The 25,563-nt window shown below is 34.3% G+C and overlaps 1 protein-coding gene across 6 annotated transcripts in view; it reads right to left on the bottom strand.

The window, feature by feature from the left end:
* Positions 1 to 25,563, bottom strand: part of ANO3 (anoctamin 3) — a 555,530-nt gene that overhangs the window by 190,857 nt on the left and 339,110 nt on the right. For all 6 annotated transcript variants that reach the window (XM_074275261.1, XM_074275262.1, XM_074275266.1 and 3 more), the window contains one exon: positions 15,094 to 15,197. In XM_074275261.1, coding sequence (XP_074131362.1) covers positions 15,094 to 15,197 — 104 coding nt within the window. The remainder of the gene's footprint in view (positions 1 to 15,093; positions 15,198 to 25,563) is intronic.

Genomic DNA, 25,563 nt, shown 5'->3' with positions numbered 1-25,563 from the left:
TGGAGCTAAAGACAGCTGTCTTGCATTTTCTGTAGTAGGATCTTTAACCTTCCCAATCCAAAATACTCAAAGATTACACCTGATTTTTTGAATTTCATTTTTTTTTGTTTAAAAAGGAAACAGACTGTTTTTCAAAATCAAAATTTATAGCTTACCCTTTCCTCTTGAAAACCTTATTTCTTTTTTTAGTAATTTAATAAAAATAACTGTACTATTTCTCAAATAATCCGTTTGTATACGTGTCTTGGGCAAAATTGGCTCTTTGGATGAATTTAAAGCTGATTAATATCACTGGCAAAGTTCAGTGCAACTGCCTTTTTTTTTTCTTTTTCTTTTTTTTTTTTTTGCAATATCCTTTAGATGAATGACAGAATGCTTTCCCTTTCTTCTCAGGGTATTCCCTAAGCATGAGTCTTTGGGACTGGGTGCTGAGATGCAAGATGTGAACTATTCCTCCCTCAAAACAAAAATCAGAATCTCATTCCTTTTCCTGGAGAACTTATACTTGCTAGAATTCAACTGACATCCTGACTGATATTTTTGAGGCGTGGAACCTTAAACAAGCCAAAATCTTTATTCATATCACTCTGCCCAGTTTATTAAGAGAGTTTGCTAAGATTTGCTACTATCTACCTTATATGATTGTCATAAATGAAAGCCCTTTGTAATCTTTAAATCACTCTAAATTTTTTTCCAGTTGAGACATATGTATCTGCTATTGCACTGATGTAAGAATCCTTGAGTGAGAAAACTCTTTATTCTAGGTCATATGGAACAATTTTGAATTATATCACTGTCTCCACTCAATAAATCCTAGTGACTCCCTCTTACCTTCAAGATCAAAAACAAAATGGTCTGCCATTCAAAGCCTTTTATAATCTAATCTCTCCAACTTTTCTACCCTTACTTACCCCTTTTCTACCCTTACTACTCCAACACATACTCTTTGATCCAGCCTCCTGACTTGCTCTGTAGTAACACATTATCTCTTGGATCTGGGTACTTTCTCAGATCGTCCTCATGTTTATAATATTTTTGCCCTGATGTCTCGATTCATTTGAGCCCCGAATAAAACCCTTGTATAGTAAGCTTTCCCCAAACCTTCTTCATTCTAATGCCTTCCTTGTAGGAATTATTTCCTATTTATCCTATCTATCTTATATTATTTCTCCCATTAGATGAGAAGCTCCTTGAGGACAGGATCTGCCTTTTTTCTCTTTGTAGCCCCAGTTTTTAGCACCTGTCCCCTAGAAAGAGCTTCATAAATATTTATTTCTTGATTGAAATTAACATTAAAACACTGTCTTGGATGTCATTAATGATGTTCAGAATAATAGTTTTCATTTCTAAAGTATTCTTTGGTAAAATACTAGATAAGAGGGCAAACATTGGAGTTAGAAAGTTCTGGATCCATACCCCATTCCCAGCACATACAATGTGACCATGGGGAAGTCTATCTTCTCTCTAAAACTGTTACATATAAATTGTTGAGTGTAGCCACCAATGAGGTTTTTATGCTGGGAGTGTTCTACATTGAAGAAATCATGATTCTGGTTGAAAATACCGATACAATACAAAAACATTTCTGTAGTAGCTCTGGTTTCATTTTTTTTAGATCTCATTACAATAAAAAGAGAGAGACAGAGAAACAGAGAGAGAAAACAAACAAGCAGAGACAGACAGAAAGAGACAGAGAGACACAGAGAGAGACAGGGACAGAGAGCAGAAAAGAGAGAAACAGAGACAGACAGACAGGGGAGGAAGGGGAAAAGGATGGAGAAGGAGGGAAGGAGGGAGGGAGTGATTGTTAATGTCTCTTCCAACAGTCAAGCTTTTTATTGCTGGATATAACGTGTATGTGAATGATTCATGAATCTTCCCAGTGAGTGTTGGCCACAGACACTACTTGAAAGAACTCACCTGCAGATGAGAGAACAGCTCTTGGACTAATCTGCTGCTTCTGCACCCAGTAATGGATGAATGTTTCTAGGACACTCTGGCAACAATTTACCTTTGTGAGTCAGAGAGGGAAGGAAAGTCCTCCTGCATTACTGCTAAGAAAGAATCCTTTTCTCTCATTTCTTGGGTCCACAGAGAATTTTCCTCAGTGCACTTCATAGACATTATATTAAAGATCAGAGAGGGCTGGGTCCTTTAGCAGTCACAAAAGCTCCATTCATTAAACGCGATCTTTCCTTGCCATAGAACTTGAGAGGGGTGAGAATCCTTGTTCTGAAAATTGTGCAAAATGATTTATCCTCGTAGACTTCTAGGCCAGTGGTGTTAAACTCAAATCCAAAAAGGAGCCATTAAATTACACACAAGGATGTCTATGGGCTGCCTATTGTTTTAGAAAACAACATGTTTATGTATTTCTTTTTTATAAATACCTTAACAATTAAAATCTGAGACAATAGTTTTTAATCTGGTTAGGCAGCACTCTCGAATGTTGGGGGCTGCCTGTGGCCCGTGTTGCTGGTATTTCACATACTTACTCTAGGTAATTCTCTAAGACCTTAGAAGAAAAAGTACCATGTCATTTTTTAAAGGAAAATCAAGAACTTAAAAACAATGAATTCTCTCCTGAACTCCTGATTACTCTGAAATCTGCCTTGAATTCACTTTCTATTCCTCATCTATTCAGATTGCTCCCCCCATGATTCACATCAATTATATAGCACCATTGCTTAGTAGAGTGTCTGCCATACTTTAGGCACTTAAATATGTGTTGAGTGACTGATTCATTAAAATACATTTGGATGCAATGGTGAGACCCAGGAAAGCAATTATTTTTCACCTTATTTTCCCTCTGAAGTATTACGATCTTTGTCTTCCTTAAAACAGATTGGATGCTACCCACTCCTAAGAAGTGTTTCATGACCCCACCAGTTATTAGGACTCTATTTTCCTCCACATTACTTATTATAGTATTATATTTACTTTGTGTTCAATTATCTATGTTCTTGACACCCACGTGACTTGAGTTCCTCATTTTAAATGTCTACATATGAACATCTAGGTGACTTAGTGTACAGAATGCAAGCCCTGAGCCAGGAAGATTTATTTTCCCGAATATGGCTTCAAAGCCAACCCTTTTTGCTCAGTTTCCTCATCTGTAAAAATGAGCAGGAGAAGACAAAGGCAATTCACTTCAGCATCTTTGCCATGAAAACCCCAAATGAGATCGCAAATGACTGAAAATGACTGAACAGCAAGAACACAATATTGAGGATCCCAATATCCCAATGAGAGTTCTAACAGCATGGTTTTACACACACACACAAAGAACTACATGAGAAATTGTTTCTGTGGTTGGGCATTTTCTTATCTATACACTCTACGCAAATCTGGTACTCAATAAAATAAAGAACTAGAAATGCATTCTATATCTGCTCATCCAGTTTAGAAGACACACCACAAACTGTGTTTAAATAGGCTAATTGAAGATAGGTTTCTGAGACACTGCTATAAAGATGCTCCTTCCATGACACATAGAAAGACTCCAAAGTCTGAGGTAAATGTTTCTTTGTGCCATTAGGGAAATGAATGTACCACACGGGGGTGAACACCAATGTAGAAGGTAACAAACTGAACTCATTGAAAACTGCCTTGAATGTCATTAATGATGTTCAGAATAATAGTTTTCATTTCTAAGGTACTCTTTGGTTTTTTGGAATATCTCCTACAACTGCAAAGTGGGGTATTATTCTCCCTATTTTTGTAGCTGAGGACACTAAAGCTTTGAGGGCCAATGTAAGACACTCATTTTATCTGTCTGGACTTCATATAATCTCTCCAGAAGCCCTGTGGTCTGGTGGAAAAACACTACTTGGAGTGGGAAGAGCCTGATAAGAATTTTGGCTGAAATATGACCATAACTGTGAAGCCAGGGGAAAGTCAATTTACTCATCAATGACTCAGTTAATTCATCAATAGAGGATATAATAAATCTTCCCTTTCCTTCCTCATAGGGTTACTAGGAGGGGGTGCTTTGTAAACACTAAACCTTTAAAAGGTGATGAAAATGTGAGCTCTCCTTATCATTATTATTGAAGGTCACAATGTTAATCAGAGTGGAAGTTGGGATTCAAACATATCTTTTGACTGGAAGTCCATTATTTTTATGATGTTTGCAATATAACTTGCTAAGATAAAATTGTTTGGAAAATAAGGCTTCCTTAAGAGACACTCAGTTAATGAAATGCCAGCATCCTTTGTAGGATTCAGTCTTAGAACACTCTAGTCAGCAAATGTTTGACTTAAATAGTACATATGCTCCTGGTCTAAGTTTTTTTCAAGTTGTTTATTCTAGAATCAATATTCCAAGTTCAGTCTTTATTTAAGAAGTATAGAAACCCATATGTATTTCAGCAGTGAGTAATTCTAATTATTGATAATTCCATTTGAATATGAAGAAAGCAGGTATTACCACTGTTATAATGCTTATTAGTGTGCTGATGAATGGATTGTAGCCCTGGAATATACATAAATGGTGATTTTCCATTCTGGACCATAAATATATTATATATTCAGAAAAATATTCAGAAACTGAAACCTAGTCACATTAGCTTTCTACTTCTCCTCCTGATTTCTTGACCAACTTCCTATTTCTATTTTAAAAATCATGATCCTTCTATTAACTCAGCTTCTCAATCTGGCCAATCATCCTTGATTCTTTCATTTCCCTCACCCCACACATTTATTCATGTTCAACTTCTTGCTAATTTTACTGTTATGCCATTTTTGAACACCTTTTTTTTTTTTTTTCTATTGAATCATCACTTTAGACTAAGTTCTCTTTCACCTCTGGTCTAGACTGCTGAATCGACTTCCAAATTAGTCTCCCTGTCTCCCTCTTTGCTTTCCCAATCTATCTTCCATACAACTACCAAAATTGATTTTGGTATGGATAAATTATTAAGAAGGGGATAATCTGTGACAAAGATGAAAAATAAAATGGAAGTTTAATTTCTTTTAACCTGGAACATGAATCCCTTCACCAAGTGATCACTCAGCCTCTCTTGGATGACTAGGTACTACCAGTGAATTAAAAAAACTCACTATCCTCAAGAGAGTTTAATTCTATTATTGAATTCTATATAATGCTAGGATATTCCAACCGTGATAATGGCATTATATTCAACAAATCTAGCATGTGCAAGATGAGAGGAAGCCTGGGATGGAGAATAGAGAGCTAAACTTAGTTATCAGGAAAACCTGGGTTCAAATTTGCCTGTTGACATATTTGGCTACATGATCATTGCTAAGTCTCTTAATTTTTCAAAGTATTAGTTACACTTGTTAAAATAGCTAGTTACAAATATCAGGCTATGTAAAATTTATTGATTGGTTCATAAATCACAAATCTACATCTTTAGAATTTGAACACAAATAATTCCCGAAATTAAAAAAAAAATCACAATTTTATATCATACCACTGCCACTCCATAATTCATTAGGTGCTGAGGGTATAAACCAATGACAACAATAGTAACAACAACATACAGAGTCCCTAGTCACAAGAAGCTTACTACTCACCATGTCGCCATTCAACACTATTACTAGGGTTTCAACATTTGCCCAATTCTCTTAGAAATCATTCCTCAATAATGTATGCTGATGGAAGTGGATTTCTTCAACATAGAGAAGAGCTAATCCAATTCCAATTGATTAATGATGGACAGAACCAGCTACATCCAGAAAAGGAACACTGGGAAATGAATGTAAACTGTTATTTTTACCTTCTGAATCCAATTCTTCCTGTGCAACAAAAAATTCGGTTCTACACACATATATTGTATCTAGAATATACGGTAATATATTTAACATATATAAGACTGCTTGCCATCTGGGGGAGGGGGTTGGGGGAGGAAGGGAAAAAATCTGAATAGATAAGTGCAAGGGATAATGTTGTAAAAAATTACCCATGCATATGTACTGTCAAAAAATGTTATAATTATAAAATAAAATAAAAAATTAAAAAAAAAAAAAAAAAGAAATCATTCCTCGATATCACAACCCCAGAAGGAATACTGGATATGAAGAAGTTCAGGAAACACAGGAAGGCTCATATTAGGTAATACAGAGCAAGACAAAAAGAGGTAAAAGGAAATAATACATAAAATTAAAGCAGTTTTAATAAAGTCAATATAGGTAAGCAACAAAAAGAAGCTTAATTACAGAAGTGAGTGTTAGCACCATAATGTTTAAGTTAAGAGTCATTTCTTTCCTTTTACTCAATAACTGAAATAATTATGGCACTTTGAAGGACAAGGGCATTTTAGTTAAATTTTGAGAAGAAAACAAACAAGAAAAAAGCCCCAATCAATACTTTTTATTTTAATGGAAGAAAAAAAGAGAAAAGAGGAAAATATATATATATCTATATAGATATATACATCTATATATATACATCTATATATATATAGATGTATATAGATAGATAGATAGATAGATAGATAGATAGATAGATAGATAGATAGATAGATATATTTGCTTTCTTGAGATTGACCAGAAGCTGCTTTCACATTCCCAATCTTGGGTTTGTTTGCTTTTTTACAGTGAACTTGGGATAAGGATTGTTGTTCATCCTTTATTCTCAAAGCAGATCAAAGACATCATGAGGATGATATCTTGACTTGGGCACAAATTGGATTTGAGAGTTCAAAGTCATCATCCTTATTCTTTCCTTCAGAAGCACTGGAGTCCAGTGGCAAGATGGACTGGCAATGGTCCAAATGGAGCAATGAAATGTTTTGGGGAAGGGTCCGGCTTTGTGTGCATCTTTCCTCCTGTTATTTCCACACAACTGCCTCTTGTCAAACTGCAGAGAATAAGTTTCTCATTAAAAATGAGGACTTTAAGAGACTGTAACAAATATTTGCTCTGAATGAACGTATTTACAAATCTGCAAAACAAGCATGATAAACAATTCATGAGCTACTAAGATTGGATTCCTAAATGTCCTGTGAGAAATTCAGATACCAACAAAACCAACTTAGGGCTTTTTTTAAATGAACAAGCTGAAAATGTCATCAAAGTTTCAAGAATAATATCTTTATTTTAACTCATTTCCTAACTACAGCACAATTCAGATATCTTTTCATTTTAGAAGCAGAACAGAGAGAGGATCTAAAAAATGGAATCCAAAAGCACAGGTTCAAATCATGCCCCTGATAATAAACAGTTATATGATCATGGATGATCAAATAACTTCTGAGCCTCAGTTTCTATAAGCATCTATAAAAGCATCATAATAATTTCTCTAATTTCTATTTCACAGGGATCATTGTAAAGAACAAATGAGACAATCACACACATTTAAGTGCTTCCTATTTATCAAGTCAGTGTGGAAGGCCCTCAGGCCTTTATACAAGTACAAAAAAAATAAACAAACAAATCTTCATTTACAAGGATCTTGCATTTGAAAGCAGGAGTTGGGTGAGGAAGGGTGAACAAATACATATAAAATATATATGGTACAAAAATACAAGGTAGTTTGGGAAAGAGGGCAATACTAGTCGGGGGGATATTGGGAAAAGCTTCAAGCTGTAGATGTTGCCAGATTTGTGCGCTAAGGATGAGTGAGAACACACGAAGTGGAGGGAAGGAAAGAATATATATTCCAGGCATGTGAGACAGACAGTGAAAAGGCACAGAAACCAATATAGAGAATCGTGAGTGAGAAACAGAGTAGGTCATTTAGGATGGGACACAGGGTATGAGATAGGGATCCTTTTATACTGGGTCTAGTAGACCAAGGAAAGGAGGTTAGGCCTAAATGGTACAAAGCTTTAAAAATAAACCAAAGTTTATATTTTATTCTAGAGATAATTGCAAAGTTTAAGAACCATATAAATGCCAACTATTATTAACAAGGCTCATTATCATGTTAAACCATCCTAATCTAATATCATATAATAGGTTTTTAGCTTTGGAAGGGACTTGAGAACTCAACTCACTCAACCTGCATTTGAAAGACAGAGCTCATTAACAACATTTATGAAGGAGTTAATAGATTCTTTGCATCAGTAGGAAGGAGTTTGTCCTCAATGGAGGGGTTCAACCAGTCTTTATTAGCTTTGGATAAATCTCCTTTTAAGGCAATCCCTCTCTGGTTATGAGCTCACACAGTTCCCTTCCCAGCCTCTCTTCCCATCTAGGCCATGCAATAAAACCCTATTTTCTCTTTCATTTGATAACCTTTCAAATATTTGAAGATGTTGTTTATATAGAACAGGAGTTAGCAAATTACAGGTCAAATCTGGCTTGCCACCTCTTTCTGTATGACTTGTGGGCTAGAATGGATTTCGTATTTTTTTTAAAAAGTTATATAACTGCTTAAGAAAAAAAACAAAACAAAACAAAACAACCCCAAATGTGATTACATAACTAGTTCACACTGTAGGTAGCTCAGTACTCAGTCAGTCACCAACACTAGCTTTCTGCTGTGTGCCAGACACTGTGCTGTGCTAACAATTCAAAGAAAAGCCAAAAACAGTCCCTGCCCTCAATGTGGTCATATTTTTCTTGGGAGCACAACATGTAAATAACTAAATATGATAAGATATATACAGAACAGATGGAAAGATATCTGAGAGAGAACAGTCAGGTAGAGTGAGTGACTTTTTTGCAGAAGATTGGATTTGAACTGAATCTTTAAGGAAACCAGGGATGAGGAAGTTGAGTATTTGGGGTTCAGAAGATGTCATAGATGGCAAATAGTGATCACTGGCTCACTGTATATGCATTTCAAAGTAAATGGAGAAGACCATGTTAAAATATGGAAAGTTAGGAGGAGAGCACATTGTAAAAAGCATCACATGGCTAACAGAGGACTTTATTTGATCCTGTAGGTAATAGGGAGCCACTTCAATTTATTGAGAAGGTCAGTGACACAATCAGACTTCCAGCTTTAGGAATATTCCTTGGGAACTTGGGAAGAGTATGATTTAGAGTGAAGAGTGACCAGTTAGGGACACCAATGAGAAAGCAAAAGGCAGCACAGTTTAGCAAACAGAATGTTGGATTGGTAGGGTTTGAATCTGTATCTCTTCATTGGCTAGATAGTCTAGTAAGCAGATGACTGCTCCCTCTCTCATGGTATGTCCCCATCCAAGATATATATTATGCATTTTAGAAATGTGAGGAAAAAATATTCTTTGTAATCTGAGAGAATTCTATGTTTCCAATAATCAAGCCTAGGGTCTTATTTGTTTGTCTGGATAATTATTGATAGGTTCTTTCACATAACCTGAAAAATTAATAAATAGTTAAATAATTTTATATTAAACTGTTTTAATGAACTTGGTTACAAATATGCCTATGGGCATGACATCAAGTTATTAATAGTTTTTTTTTTTTTTTTTTTTTTTTTTTTTTTTTTTGGTGGGGATGCTCAATACCAAAATCTGTTTCAAAAGCAACATCTGTGATCCAGACCCCATATGCCATTATTTATGGCTGAGCGTGCTGCTAGGAGTTATATGATGTCCTCAAGTTGGTCAGACATTTCTTCTTGGGGATTTGCTATGCTCCTAGGAGGCCATTTTCAAAAAGTGCCTTATCATCTCATTAATCTTTATTAAAGTAAATTAAATTGCATCACTTGTCAATTATATGCAAGCACTTGGCAATAAATATGATTAAACTAAACTAATAATATCTCTAGGTGGGTGAATTACTGGAAAGTTCAAAGGCAAAGAGAAAAACAAAAAAAAAATTTGGAGATTTTTAAAAATTGTTTTTACCACAAGGATAAGTTTCCCTGACTCCCGGCCCAGAACGCCATCTAATGTGTTACCCAGCTGAATTAAAAAAATAAATTAATACAACTGGCTGAAATTTTAGAAATAAGATAGACAATAGAGGGGAAAAGCAGAAGATCCAGTTTAGGATGTCAAGTTTCAGATAAGGCAAGATTCCTTGGTTGGCAGATAGATAATTTTTCTTTGTAAGAGGCAACCACCAGACTGTAGAATCAGTCTCCCTAAAGGAAAATCCACCTGCATCCAGTCAGGATTATGAGAGGAGAAGAATTATGACAGGAAAGCAAACATTCAAGTATCCATCCTGTAAATTTTGAGAAAACCACTGAGTTTACCAGAAAACAAAGATATCATCCAAGGACACAAAGAGTATCGTTTCTAAAGAAGAACAGGGAACCAAGGGAAATATGTTATTGCACCTATTGGGTGATCAGAGAGCTATAAGGAATAATAAGATGTGACAGCTGGAAGAGACTTTTCAAGTCATCTAGTCAAGGCCCCATCTGAAGAATTAATCTCTTCTATTCCAATGTCACTAATAAGTGGCTATGCGGATTCTGCTTAAAGATCTCTGGGTATATGAAATTTTTCTTTCATAAATGAGTGTCTCTAAAGGTGATTATCTGTCTTATCCCTGTACTGGTTCTGCCCTCTTTGACCAAAGAGAATAAGTTAATTCTGTTTTTGCCATTTTTCTTTTAATATGATGACTCTCCATATATAATAACAGTGCTTTTATTATTATTATTATTTTATTTTTTTAACTTTTTACTTTCAAAACATATGCACAGATAGTCTTCAACATTCACCTCTACAAAACCCTGTGTTCCAAATTTCTTTCTCCCTCCTTTTCCCCCACCCTTTCCCCTAGATGGCAAGCAATCCAATATAAGTTAAATGTGCAATTCTTCATACATATTTCCACAATTATCTTGCTGCACAAGAAAAATAAGATCAAAAAGAAAAAAAGGAGAAAGAAAACAAAAAGTAAGCAAACAACAACAACAAAAAGGTGAAAAGAATACATTGTGATCCACACTCAGTCCCCACAGTCCTCTTGTTGGGTGCAGATGGCTCTCCCCATCACAAGACCATTGAAACTGACCAAAATCACCTCACTATGTTATATTATTTATAATATTTATACAACATTTTTAGATTTGCCAAGAACAAATATCTGTTATCTCATCTGATTCTAAGAACAACACTGTGAGGTAGGTGCCATTAAGGTATTATTAAGAGATTAAAATGATTTAGAGTTAAATAACTTATCCAGAGTCACAAATATAGTATTTGCAGGTTTAAAGAGATCAGGACTATACAGCTAGTAAGTACCTGAGATGGCATATGAACTCAAGTCTTCCTGAATCCAAGCCCGGAATTTAACCACTTGATACTGAGACGCCTCCTTATGGTTTAATATATTTCATGATTATGTTTCCTTGGCTAAGCTTAGTGACTCATATGATATGGTTTGGTTTCCCTATCACCTTAAAGAACCTCCAGACTATTGCATTTAGGGCACTTGGGCATTGGGTATACCCATATGTAAGCTAATTCTCATTGCTGATCAAGAGTTGAGACCTTGGAAGGGAGCAATATGGCAGCCAGATCACTTAATTTTGAAAACTTCTGCAAAATCCATATAGGTAGTAAATAATAGGACCACAAATCAAGCCCAAATACTTAACTACAAATGCAATATACCTTCCATTATCGTGGAATGCTATCTAGCATTTATATGGTGTCTTAAGGCTCGCCAATCACTTTACATGCATTGGCTCATTTGATTCTAACAATTCTGAGAGCTAGGGGATATATTATTACACACATTTTGCAGAGAAAACAAGTCAATAGTGACTGACTTGCACATAACCAAGAACCTTGTATTTAACTAAGACAGAATTTGAACTGAAGTCTTCCTGACTCCAGGTCCAGTACTCTGTCCACTGTACCTCTTATGAGAGATAATTTATGTTCCAACATGAAGGATTCCAGACAGATCTGACATAGATCTGTCTTCTCAGTGTTTTTTTTTTTTGTTTTTTGTTTTTTGTTTTTTTTTTTTTTTTTGCTCTCTCTTTTAATCCTGATCTCAAAGCATCCAGATTCTGGCCATCCAGAACCAATATTTACTGACAGACTGATGGCAAGGGAAGGAATTACTTTTGTAAAAACAGTAACAGCAACACTCATAGCTGCCTCCAGTCACAACAATTCCCTGAGTACTAGGCTCAAGTCATTCTAAGTTAGGATGAACAGCTTGAATTGCTTCCTGGGGGCATCCTTGCCTCACAGTCCAGGAAAATCAAGGATACTCTTAAAAGGACAGCTGAGTCACCAACAAAATGTAAAACTCTAAATCAGCAGGTCTTATTGAATTGAGTATTGTTGGAGGGAATTCAGGGTCAAAACCAAATAAGTATCAATTCCTACCATTGCCTCTCATCCTCCCACCTCTCATAAAGCATCTCTCCTTGATTTTAGGGATCTATTTGGCTTTAGCATGGGCCTGGATTTATAGACCCAGAAAATAGCTACCATTTATCACAGCTTACAGCTCAGATTCGAATATCAGACATTTATGTGTGCTTGACAAATGGGTATCACTTGATATATAGCAGAGAGGCAGGAGGTTTAGAAGCCCAGTGGCCACTGCATCTCCCCAAGCATTTTAACTAGTGCTGAGACACTATGTAGACCTGACCTGCGAGGACTGCACAATTCTTTGCCACAAGCTCTAGAGGATGGAGATAGAATATTTATTCCCACTATTGCCTGCCTGCCTGCCTGCTAAAAAGGCAGGATTACAACATAATGACTTGCAAAGTCCTACTCATATTCACAAAGACAGAATATATCAGAATCCATGCTTGGGTCTAAGACTCTTGGACTCCACTGCCTATCAGCCTAATCCTAATGATGGTATCACCCCCATATTGCAGATGAAGAAACGAGGCTTACAAAGGTTATAAGCTATGTCTTAGGCACAGGAGATGGGATTTTAACTTGAGTCCCATCTAAGTCTAGTATAAGATTTTCAATCCCTTTACTATTTTTACATTGTTCTCTAAGTGAGTTAAAGTTTTGAAATCAATTAGTCAAGCACTTATTGATTATCTCTTATGGGCTAGGATCTTCTACCTCTGAAACTTAATAGCCAACATATGACCTTTATGCATCTCATATTGAAGCTCAATCAATCATCCCTACTATGTGCTGCTAGGCTCTATGTCAAATATCATAAGCACATAAAAGTCACTTAGTTTTGGTTCTCAAAGGAATTACTTTTAATTGGAGGAGAAAACACAGACATATATAGATACACTGATATGAATTAATTTGGGGAGTGAGGGTACTACCAGTTTGTGGGACCAGGAAAAGTTGCATGTAGAAGACTTCAGTTAATTTTATTCATGAACATGACTAGGAGTTTTAAAATATGGAGATGAGGAGGAGGCAATGTATTCAAGATAGAAGGGACAGTCTATATGCAAAGCCACAGAGATGAAAAATATAGTACTACCTATAAGGAATAATAAGTAAACCAAATTTCTGTGGACCAAAGTATGTCTAAGATGGGATGTATATATGTGCTGAATTAGACTGAAAAGTGATACTTTAGGATCAGGTAGCAAAAGACTTTATATGCCAAACTTCAGAATGTATATTTGGTCCAAAAGGTGATAGGATACCATTGAAATTTACTAGGAAATGAATGAAATTTTTAGACTTCCACATTAAAGAAAAGATTTTGCTATATACAAGTGTCAAACTTCCTTCCTAGTGCGGTCTCAACTGGACTAAAATGGAAATTGGAAACAAAAATAAATAAATAAAGATATAAACAATCTTAAGTTATGTTCATATGTGATACCAGTAGAGTTTCTTACGTATGGAAAGTTTGATAACACTGAATTAGAAGATGGATTTGAGTGGGGAAAAAACATTAAGTGAGAAGGCCAATTAGATATTAAGAGTCTTGAGGATAGGGGGAAAATTTATCTTTCTCTGCAAAATGCAATGTAAGACACATACTGAGTCATCAATAAATACTTGACTTAGCTAGCCAAGGAACAGACCCAAAGACAGACCATGTGGTAGAGCATACTATTTTGCCCAGCTAGGTTTGGGGGGCAAGTAAATTGAAACTGATGATCTGATCCTCATACTCAAACTCAATAAAAAGGAGATATCAGGGAAAAGTTATTTCCTTGAACTTCCCTGTGTTTAAGATATTGAAACAACCTTAGACAGTGCTACTTTTGAAACTTAAGAAGGCATTTCTAACAAAAATCTTCTATAACCAATAAAGAGAATAATGAAAAGCAGAATCATTTATATATGGAAACAGGATCTTTGACGCTCAGAGAATTAGAAACCAAGTTATTAGTATTGCTCATTTGCTTTCTGGGTATAAATTTCTCGGGAAATAAAGGCTTAGTCAATCAACAAGCTTTTATTAAGTGCCTACTATGGGACAAGATCTGTGCTAAGTGCTATAACTAAAAAAAATGCCAGGGAGCTCACTAATCCAGCAGATAAATATCCAAACATGACATGATACCAAGAACTAGACTGTTGTCTGTCTCTGTAGATTCACAATGTGTACCACTGAATTTTAGAGAAGTTGAAAGGGCTCTCAGAGAACAAAACTTTCCTCAACATGGATCCTTTGTATATCATCTCTGACATGTGAAGAGACTGTATTCTGTTTGCTTTGGTTTTTCTATGGCCTACCAAAATACTTGACACAAAGAAGATAATAAATGATTGCTATTTGTTTGCTTGATTGCAACATGAATTTTACAAAGATATGAATTATCCCTCCAAGTACTTGATGCTATGAACCAATGCAGAGAAGAGCTATTGACATGAAAGTTGAAATCAAGAATTGAAAAAAGGTTGCTTTCCCAAACATAAGTTGCTGTGGATAGAATGCAGGGCCTGGAGTCAGGACAATCGAAGTTGAAATCTGGCCTCAGACACTTTCTAGCTCTGGGTCCCTGGGGAACGTCATTTAACTCTGTTTGCCTCAGTTTCCTCATCTGTGAAATGAGTTGGAAAAGGAAATGGCAAACAACTACAGCATCTTTGCTGACACATTCCCAAGAAGAATCAGCCACAACTGAAATGACTGAACAACCATAGAAACCATTCCTTTACAACTCCTTGAATGATTTTAAATTCCCTTTCCATATTCATCTTCCACTTTTAAACCAATCATCCCTCATGATCTTAAGTGACCTTGGAAAGAACTGAAAAGTGATGACACAGCAGGTCCTAGTTTAAACATTAGGAACTCCTACTTGCCATTTATGCATACCTTAGTCATTGTCTCTGGTTTTCGTATGGTGACCTTGGCTTTGATGAGTTGAGCTTCATCAGTTCCATGCTCAGAGTCTTCTACATAACTATCTTTTCCAACATCTGAAAAAAAAAGTCAAAGTAATTTTTCCACTGTTAAAGTACCTAATTATTTGGAACAGGTGGAATCTAACTGGGGGGAGGGGGAAGGAGAGAATGGCTGCTTAGTAGCTTAGAAAGTTCTTTTGAATGCCCCTCCCCCAATTCTCTTTTTATTAGTGGGATAGAAAATAATAATACTCAAGGGCAAAGTCAAAATGATGAATTACAGTCTGTTGCCAACCTGAACTCTCTTAACATTCCCCTCCAAGTAACTTTAAGCTCCTCAAATCAAAATCCGAAGTGACAGAACTAACAAAAGACCAGAGTGATAGTTTTTTCTAGCCTAAGAAAACTTGGAAGGTCAGTAGGAAAGGCCTGTGATAATGGGGTCAAGGTTAGCCAATGACACATATGGCAGCAGCAACAGTGATGGGCCTGAGAGACAGTGACAGTGGTAACAGCAGTACTTTTCTCTATTTTATGCCAGTAAACATTTAGAGATATAAAACTTCCCCTACAAATTGCTTTGGCTGCATCCCATAGATTCTGGCATGTTGTCATTATTGTCACTCTCTTGGATGAAATTATCAGTTGTGGCTATGATTTGTTGTCTCATTCACTCATTCTTTAGGATTATTTAATTTCCAATTTATTTTTGATAAAGGCCTCATTTCTAAAATATTATAGAGAATGGAGTCAAATTTATAAGAATACCTGATGGAAGTGGATATCTTCAACATAAAGAAGATCCAACTCACTTCCAGTTGATCAATGATGGACAGAAACAACTACACCCAGAGAAGGAACACTGGGAAGTGAATGTAAACTGTTAGCACTACTGTCTATCTACCCAGGTTACTTATACCTTCGGAAGCTAATAATTAATGTGCAACAAGAAAATGGTATTTACACACATATATTGTATCTAGGTTATATTGTAACACATGTAAAATGTATGGGATTGCCTGTCATCAAGGGGAGGAAGTGGAGGGAGGGAGGGGATAATTTGGAAAAATGAATACAAGGGATAATATTATTTTAAAAATTACTCATGCATATATACTGTGAAAAAAAATTATAAATAAAAAATTTATAAGAATACAAACTATTCTCCAGTTGTTAAGATGTGAACAATTTTCAGATGAAAAAATTCAAACCATTTATTGTCCAATGAAAAAATACTCTGTCACTATTGATCAGACAAATGCAAATTAAGACAACTCTGAGTTATGACTACAAACCTCTCAGATTGGCTAAGAAGATAGGAAAAGATAATGATGAATGTTGGAGGGGCTGTGGGAAAGCTGGGACACTGATACATTGTTAATGGAGTTGTGAATTGATGCAACCATTCTGGAGAGCAACATGGAACTATGCCCAAAGGCCTATCAAAATTGTGTACCCTTTGACCCAGAAGCAGTTGAAGTGATGTGAAAAAAATACTCTAAATAATTATTGATTGTAGAAATGCAATTTAAAACAACTCTGATGTATCACATCAAATCTATCAGAAATGACAAATGCTGGATAGGATGAGAATAAATAGGTACATTAATAAACTGCGGTGAAATTGTGAATTTATCCAACCATTCTGGAAAACAATTTGGAACTATGCTAAAAGGGCTATTAAACTGTGCATAGCCCTTGAGGCCCAACACCATTACTGGATCTATATATCAACAAGATTTTTTTTAAAGGAAAAGAAGCTCTATATACAAAAAAGAAATTCACAGTAACTTCTTTTGTCAGTGGAAAAGAATGGGAAGTTAAAGGGATGCCCATCAATTTAAAAAATGATTGAAAACCATATATGGTAATGATAATTATGAGAGAGTAGCACTGCCTTATAAGAAATGATGAGGGTGGTTTCAAAAGCAAAACACCACTAAAAATTAAAAAACAAACCAACATGGCAAGACTTATGTTGCATATGGATATACAACATATGCAGAGTAAAGTGGCAACTAGGAAATCATCGTGCCCAGGATGCTCAGCTGTGAAAAACTTGATTACTTTAATCAATACAATGATACAAAACAATTCCAAAGAACTCATAATGAAAAACTGCCATTTTTATCTCCTGAGGGAGAACTGATGAATTCTGAGTGCAAACTGGAAGTATATTTTTCTTAATTTCTTGGTTTTATTTTTACTTTTTTGTGATAAGGCCAATATGCAAGTATGTTTTGCATGATCCCACATGTATAAAATTGATATTATTTTGTTTGTCTTCTCAGTGAGCAGGGAATGGTGGGAGGGACTGAGAGGATTTAGAACTCAAAATTTAAAAAGAAAAATGTCAAAAATAATATTTAGAAGAGGAAATAGTCATTCTCTTTTAGAACAGATTTAAATAGATTCATTTTAATAGATCTAAATCTACAATGATTCATGTATATCTTTTAGGCAAATTGATTCTTTTTATAAATGAGGAAACGTGGTCTCATTTATTTTCTTCGACTTGATATTTATTGTGATTACATATGCCAAAGAGCTAAAAATGAATAAAATAAAATAATCACCAATGTTTTGACCAATAATCCTGCTAGAAGGAAAATACTTTTTGAGTATTTACTACTGTCAGGCGTTTTCTCCTTGGCTAAGATGATCTGAAGATATCTGGCACCTGAAGATCTTCCCTCTAGCTCTAGATACCATGTAACAGCTGGTTCCTTATATGAATTTGAGTTAGGAGACTTCAGCTTCTATTCTGATTGTGACACTTACTAGCAATGTAACTTTGTATGAGTGACTTCATATCTCTCATCCTCAGTTTTCTTAACTGTGAAATAAGGAAACTGAACCAAATGGTTTCCAAGGTCCTTTTTCTATGGCTAAATTGCAATTCCCACACTGTTTACTAAGTCTATTTTTGCCTCCCTTGAATTTCTCCCTATAGAGGAAAAGAATCAGTAAGCATATGTCTTAAAGTCAAAAAAGACAAAATGATTCCTATAAATCTCATAACCAAAATCCAATGAAAAAAGCCCAACACTATGGGTCCTGCAAATGATTAATTTGTACATCTATTTTATGTGTCCATATAGATATAAAATGTGCATATTTTATGAGTCCTGTAAACATTTCTCATCAAAGAGGGGTGACAAGTGGAAAAAGTTTCAGAAGTCCTCCTCTAACCCACCTCTCAACTCTCCCCCCATCCCTTATCAGGATAGACTACCTGATTGAAATGTGTCTTTAAGGACAGGAGCCATTTCATATTTGTCTTTGGAATACCAGCGCTTAGTAAAGTTCCTGGTACACAGCAGGTACAAAATACTTGTTGGATATGAAGACTAAATATTGCTCTTTTTTCTTTCATTTTCAGTGCCTTTAAAATAATAAAACAAATAATAGCTAGCATTATGTAATGCTTTATAGTTTACAAAGCACATAACAAAATCATTTTATTTTTCTGAAGATCCTCAGAAATAGATGTTATTATTATTCCCACTTCACAGGTTAGGAAAAGTGAGGCAGTCAGAATTTAGGTGTCCTGAGCTGTAAAGGGCTGAAATTCTGAATAGGTGCACCTGAATCAGACAACCGATCACTTAAGGCTAATTACCTATTGGACAGTGACTCTATTAACATGTTTAGAATTTCTCTTCTCACAGTTAATGCTGGCTCAATACTTGAGGTTAAGAAAATTGTAAGGAAGGATTAGGGAATGGAGTGAGAGAGGCAAGAGAACTTCACTTGGCCTCAGAAGGAGGAGGAGAGAAGTGTGGAGATTCAGAAGTCTAGAATCAAGGAAGGATACTTGGCAAAAGTCCTGACAGTTTTGTCCATCTCCTTCACTTCTCCCCCTAAAGACCAAAGACTTTTGCTTATCCTGACTCTGGCTGATTCTGAGGCTCCAGGGAGCTAGTCCAGACTTCACACTGAGTCATATGGCTTTTAAGAATTTGGGACTAGATTTGATCTGAGTACTTCTTGACTTTAGGTCCAGTGTTTTATACACTTTGAAATCTATGTAAAAAATAAGTAATCTAATAATATAAACTTTCATAAGAACTGAATCAGCATTTTTTGTCAATACTCTCACATTGAAATCATTTATTGCTATTGTTTCTTAAATTACATTGCCCTGTAGTAGCTATTAATATTTCAATTTTACCATGACATTAGTATAATCACTTTAAACATAATAACTTTTTATTGACAGTACATATGCATGGATAATTTTTTACAACATTATCCCTTGCACTCACTTCTGTTCCAATTTTTCCCTTCCCTCCCTCCATCCCCTCCCCTAGATGGCAAGCAGTGTTATACATGTTAATTATGTTAACCAAACAGTTCTCTTGTTGCACAGGAAGAATTAGATTCAGAAGGTAAAAATAACCTGGGAAAAAAATGCAAATAGTTAACACTCATTTCCCAGTGTTCCTTCTCTGGATATAGCTGATTCTGTCCATCATTGATCAATTGGAACTGAATTAGATCTTCTCTTTGTTGAAGATCTCCACTTCCATCAGAATACATCCTCATACAGTACTATTGTTGAAGTGTATAATGATCTTCTGGTTCTGCTCATTTCACTCAGCTTCAGTTCATGCTCTCCAGGCCTCTCTGTATTCATCCTGCTAATCATTTCTTACACAATAATAATATTCCATACCATTCATATACCACAATTCTATTTCATTCATGTACAATATTTTTTAAAAATCAATTCCACAACCAATGGAAAGCTTTTTTTTTTTAATTTCCAGGTATTTTCTATTAAGAAAAATACTGCTATAGATATGTTCATGTACCTAGGGTCATTTTTTCCACTGACCTTCTTGGGACAGATTCCCAGCAGTGAGATCTATGGATCAAAGGATTTTATCATTATCTCTTGCAGTTCTAAAATGCTTTCCAGAATAGTAGGACCAATTTCCTTCTTGAGATAGAATTTATTACTATGTCATTCTTTCATCATATTCATCGAATATTCTCATGTTTGGTTATCTGTGATTTGTTGTAAGGTTTAGAGGTAAAACATTATGGTTATTTTGATTTCCATGTCTATTATTGATAATGTGGTGATCCTTTTATGTGGATAATACTAATTTACATATCTTTTCTGTTTATATACCTGAACCAGTTATCTATTGGAAATACCTTAATTAGAATCATCAAGACCATTTATTTATCAATTAGAAATGGCTTCTGAATTTATATATTTCTGTAAGCTATTTTTATTTCTTGGAAATCAGGTCATTATAAGAAAAAATAAATCCAAATATTTTCACAATCAACTACATTTCCATATAATTCTTTGAGAAATACAAAGAAATTAAAAAATTAATAAAGAAATAAAAAAACGATAAATAAGTAAACCTAAAATGATAAAAGTAACATCTCAAAATAGACAGGAAGAAGAGAGAAACAATGAAGAAAAAAATTCTTTCTTTGAAGCAGGAGGAAAAAAAGAACCCAAAAATGTTGCAACAGAAAAAAGGACCGACAATTTTAAGTTAATACTTAAATGAAAGATGGGAAAAGGGAATAGAGGAGAGAAATAAGTAACTAAATAAATAGGGGAAATAATGATTTAAATATAACTCCCAAACTAGGAAAAGGGCTGATAAATATAGTAGAAAATTTGTGCGAACAAGGTTATCCTAAACACTTTAAGGAAACTGGTTATAAGTTCCAAGTATTGATTTTAATAGAGAAAAAGAACAAAATAATCTTAAACCTAATCAATAATTTAAAATGTGAATTACTTAAATGAATTAATTAAATGAAGAAAATAGAAAAAAACCCTTCAGTTTTAAAAAAATCTAAAAAGGAAAGTGATATATAAACATATATATATATATAGCTATCTGTAGATAGAAATATAGATACATAGAATTAAAACATTCTACATCAGGTGAATTAAAAAGAAAACTGAACCAAAATCATGTCATCAGCAAAGCAAAACAAAACCACAACATCAATATAGATAAGCAAGTTGATTTCATCATGCTTAAAGGAGACACAGATAACAAAACTATGTCAATTTTAAGGATGAATGCACCAAATGACATAGCATCTAAATTTATTGAAGAAAAAAGTTCTGATTTGGAAAAAAAGACATACACAATAATTCAAGGCATTAATGCTTTTTTTCATAGCTAATAGAAAGAAAAAAAGAAAAATATATGGAATGGAAAGAACTATTGTAGCTCTTAGAATCAAACTATTTTTGATGCCTTCTGAATGGGACCACTAAAAATATACTATATATTCTTTAAAACATATATTAGCTAAATAAAAAATGCAGGATTAATGAAGTGAATATTCAACTAAACCTTAGAAACTTAAGAGATCAATAAATATAAATTTAATGAGGAAATCTTCAAAATTTGATGGGAAATACATAACTGAAAATAAGTAAAGTGTTATAAAACTGATTGTTAAAAATTGATATAAAATCACCCAAAACCTAGTTATTTGAAAAAATCTAATAAATTGATCAACTTTTAGCTTAATGAAAAAAGTTGAAGGAAACTAATCAAATTAAAAATGAGTGAAGGGGAAAATCAAAATTGAAAGTAATTACTATAATCTACTGTTTTTATATATCAGCAAAACTAGAAATTTAAGAAATAGATGATTTTGTGAAAACATGTAAAATACCCCAATAACAGAGTACCAAATAGAAATTTTAAATAATTGAATATCAAAAAGGGAAATTAAAGTGGTAGAAAATGAATGACTAAAATTGGTGAGGAACTTGGGGGAGGACAATGATCAAATATCCTGGTCTATCTATATGGAATTACTGGAGAATTCTACAAAACTTTTTTTGAACATTTTATTTTTTCTTCAATTACATGTAGAAAAATTTTTAATATTCATTTAAAAATTGTGTTTTAAACACTCTTTCTCTTCTTCTCTTCCCTTCCTCCTCTCTGGGATGGATAAGCAATTTGAATATCATATTTTTAAAGAAACTTTTAAAGTTATATTGTTGTATTTCCAATTCTAAACATATTATTCTTTTTTTAAAAATAGGCAAGGATAAAAATAATACACTCTACTAAACACTTTTTATTTTTGAGAAAAATACATTCATAATGCCTAGTTAAGAATTTGTGATTTATATCTCTTTTCTTGTTTCCAAAAAGGATTTCAGTAACTAAGCCATTGTGGATTCAAATAAATCCTTTTATGTAATTTTCCCATAGAGAGAAGAGCGAAGTGCAAAAAAAATGTTCTTTGTTAAAACTAATTTATTCATATTTATCTAGGAATTTAGAACTTTATTTTTGCTTTTTTCTCAAAGTTTGAAATTACTAGACAAATGCACCTGCTATATTAAAAAAAAAACCCACAAAACTTTAAACCATTCCATTCAATCCAATCTGACAAACATATATAAGTATTTATTGGTTGCAGAGCACTACATTATAAGGGCAGCTAGGTGATACAGTAGAAAGAGCACTGGACTCAAAATCAGGAAGATTCATCTTCATGAGTTCAAATCTGGCCTCAGACACTAGTTATGTGAACCAGTTTCTCATCCATAAAATGAGCTGGAGATCCACCCCAAAATATGTGCCAAGAAAACTCCAAATGGAGTTACAGAGAGTTGGATGTAACTGAAAAACAAATGAACAATATTCCAGGAACTGGCCAAAGACAAAACAAAAATCAACTACTGTCCTCCCAAAGCTTGCATCCTTCTGAATGATATAAAAGCTTTTTATCTGAGACATGACGATGGACAATCTTGCATCAGACATCCAAGGTCTCTAATTCAGCATATTGTTTATAACATAGTCAATGGTGTTTAAGTGAAAAGCATCAGATGAAGAAAGCCATTGTACTCAATGATGGATTTCTTTCTCCTAGAGCATTTAAAAATAATCCTTTATCTTTATCCTTAGTAATAATTGTCAGTGTTTGGGAAGAATGACCAGGCTAGGGATTATTAGCTTTTGATAATGATTCGGATCTTCTAATCTTACTTGCTTAATCCACACCCCCAGAAAAAAAATTAAAATAAATCCCAACTCTAGACGTGAAAGACATTTTAGAGAACAGTTCTTCCAATCTCTATTGTACAGATGCGGAAACTGTGAGATATCTGAATATCCTATTTTATATATAAGGAAAATAATTGAGAAGCTTAAATGATTTGCCCAGATATTAACTCTCTGAAGAAGAATTCAAACTTAATCTTCCAAAGACCAAAGACCAAAGCCTCAACTTTACTAACCCCGAAACTGAAAGCTTTGCTTAATAATAGTAAATCTCACTATCACATGCATTAATGGAACCAGGTTGTCAATATTGTAAGATGGGTGTGATTAGGAAGAATCAAGCCACTGACTACTGAACTGAAAGTTTTACATCATATCATCTAATGTCAAATGTATTCCCAGTTCAAACATTTTTTCTACTTAGTATACTAAAAGTGACACACAAATTTGAGAGTTAGGAGATTTAGGTCATAGTCAAGCTTTGTCATTTGCAATCAGTGATCTGTGATGAGTCACACGACTACTCTGAGATATATTTTCCTTATACATTTAATTGTCTTACTGTTATGGCAGAATGTCTCACAGGGTTAGAGTCTTATGAGATAATGCAGTGAAAATGCTTTGCAAGGCTAATACACTTTGTAAGTAGAAACTATAATTCTGCTAATAATAACCATGTTTCCTATTTATCTTTGCATTTCCCATAGTGCTTAACATACGGCTCAGCACCTAATTGGCTCTAAATAATTGCTTAACAAATGGATGGATGGAAGCATCAAAAGGTTTTCCTTTGTGGCCTGAACAACAAAGCAAAGTGAACAAATCAAAAAACATTCCAGGACTATGGATGAATCTCTGTAAAAAAGACTATCTTGAATTTTAAATACTAAATCCACCAAAAAACTATGACAAAATATGGATGTATGCTAAATAGAACTTTTCATATTTAACTTAACAAGTTCTTCACATTCATCGTAATATAATTTTTGACAAAATATTTTTGTTGCTGTTGCTGTTCAGCCATTTCAGTTGGGACTTATTCTTTGTAACCCTTTTTGGGGTTTTCTTGGCAGTTACTAGAAAGATTTATCATTGTCTTCTCCAGCTCATTTTATAAATTGGGAAACGAAGGCGAACAAGGTAAAATTACTTGCCCAATCATATAGCTAGTAAGTGTCTGAAAACAGATTTGAACTCAGAGGAGTCTTCCTTACTCCAGGGCCATCACTCAAAATCTTAGCATCACATGTACAAAGCAGGATATTTGAGACCATTAAGTGCGCTTCTTTCATTTTTATAAAGGAGAAAACTAAGGTAGAGAGAAATTAAGTGAAATTAATTATAGCTAGTAAGCAACTAAATTCAAGTTTGAATCCTGACCTTCCAGACTACAAGGCCCAGTGCCTTATTCCTTAAGGATAGTCACTTATGGGAAATGTAAAAGAAGTGGGACATTTAGTGAGAAGTCGCTTTCCACTTGAATTTGGTCATCAAATTATGTTTCCTGAGCTGTATTCTTTTCAGTTTAGTTGAAGCAACAATGCTGATGGCTTAAAAATCAGAAATTGCTAATGAAGTGATTTTTTACATCTGTGGTTGCTTTCCTTAGCTAATGACTCTTGAGAAGTAGCTATTGAGAATTGCTATTTTTATGAATCTAAATTGTGTAAGACAATGATTTCTCTTTGGATTCTCAATTCTAGAATATGACTAGCAGCACTGCTCCAATAGTTTTGTAAATGTGGGTCATGGGTCATAAGGGAAGTTAGAAGAGCACAAATTCCAACTCATTACCAAAAGAATTAATCATAGAATAAGCTATTTCATTTAGTAAGATGGAAGCTTCTTGGCTGTGAATATTTTTTTCATTTTTCTTATTGTGTCATGAATGAATCCATCTTAAAAACTTCACTTCAGTCCATTCAGAACAAGAATTCTTGCATTTCTCTCTATTTTTACATTACCAAATGACCAATCTGTATCCTTGATGTATCTGTATCTAATGAAACAGATGGTTCTTGTTATTGGTTAGATGATAAGATTTTGCATCAAGGCTAAAGTACAGATAAACCCAACTATAAGGCTAATAAAAATAGAATTTAATTACATATCCTATGGTTTAAAAGTTCCCTTGAAACTTGCTAAGGGAAGGGAGTTACTGATTTCTAGTCTCCCCATAGTTACATATGTTTGGTGTGTCTGTATTCCTAAATTAAACCTTCTGAGTTGATTACAAAAGACAAAAAAAACAATTTTTACCACAGCAATTCCAAAGCTTCAAATGCTTACCAAATCAAATGCAATTGAAGTGATCCAGGGACATCACCTTAATGCTCAGAAACTCCTCAAAATGCTCTTGTGAACACCAATATTCTGTAGATGAAATGTCAGACTACTTATTGAGTTCTCTGCAACAAACT

This window comes from Sminthopsis crassicaudata, chromosome 6 (assembly GCF_048593235.1).
Source record: "Sminthopsis crassicaudata isolate SCR6 chromosome 6, ASM4859323v1, whole genome shotgun sequence".
NCBI classification, from domain to species: domain Eukaryota; kingdom Metazoa; phylum Chordata; class Mammalia; order Dasyuromorphia; family Dasyuridae; genus Sminthopsis; species Sminthopsis crassicaudata.
This window is presented reverse-complemented; position numbering and strand designations above follow the sequence as displayed.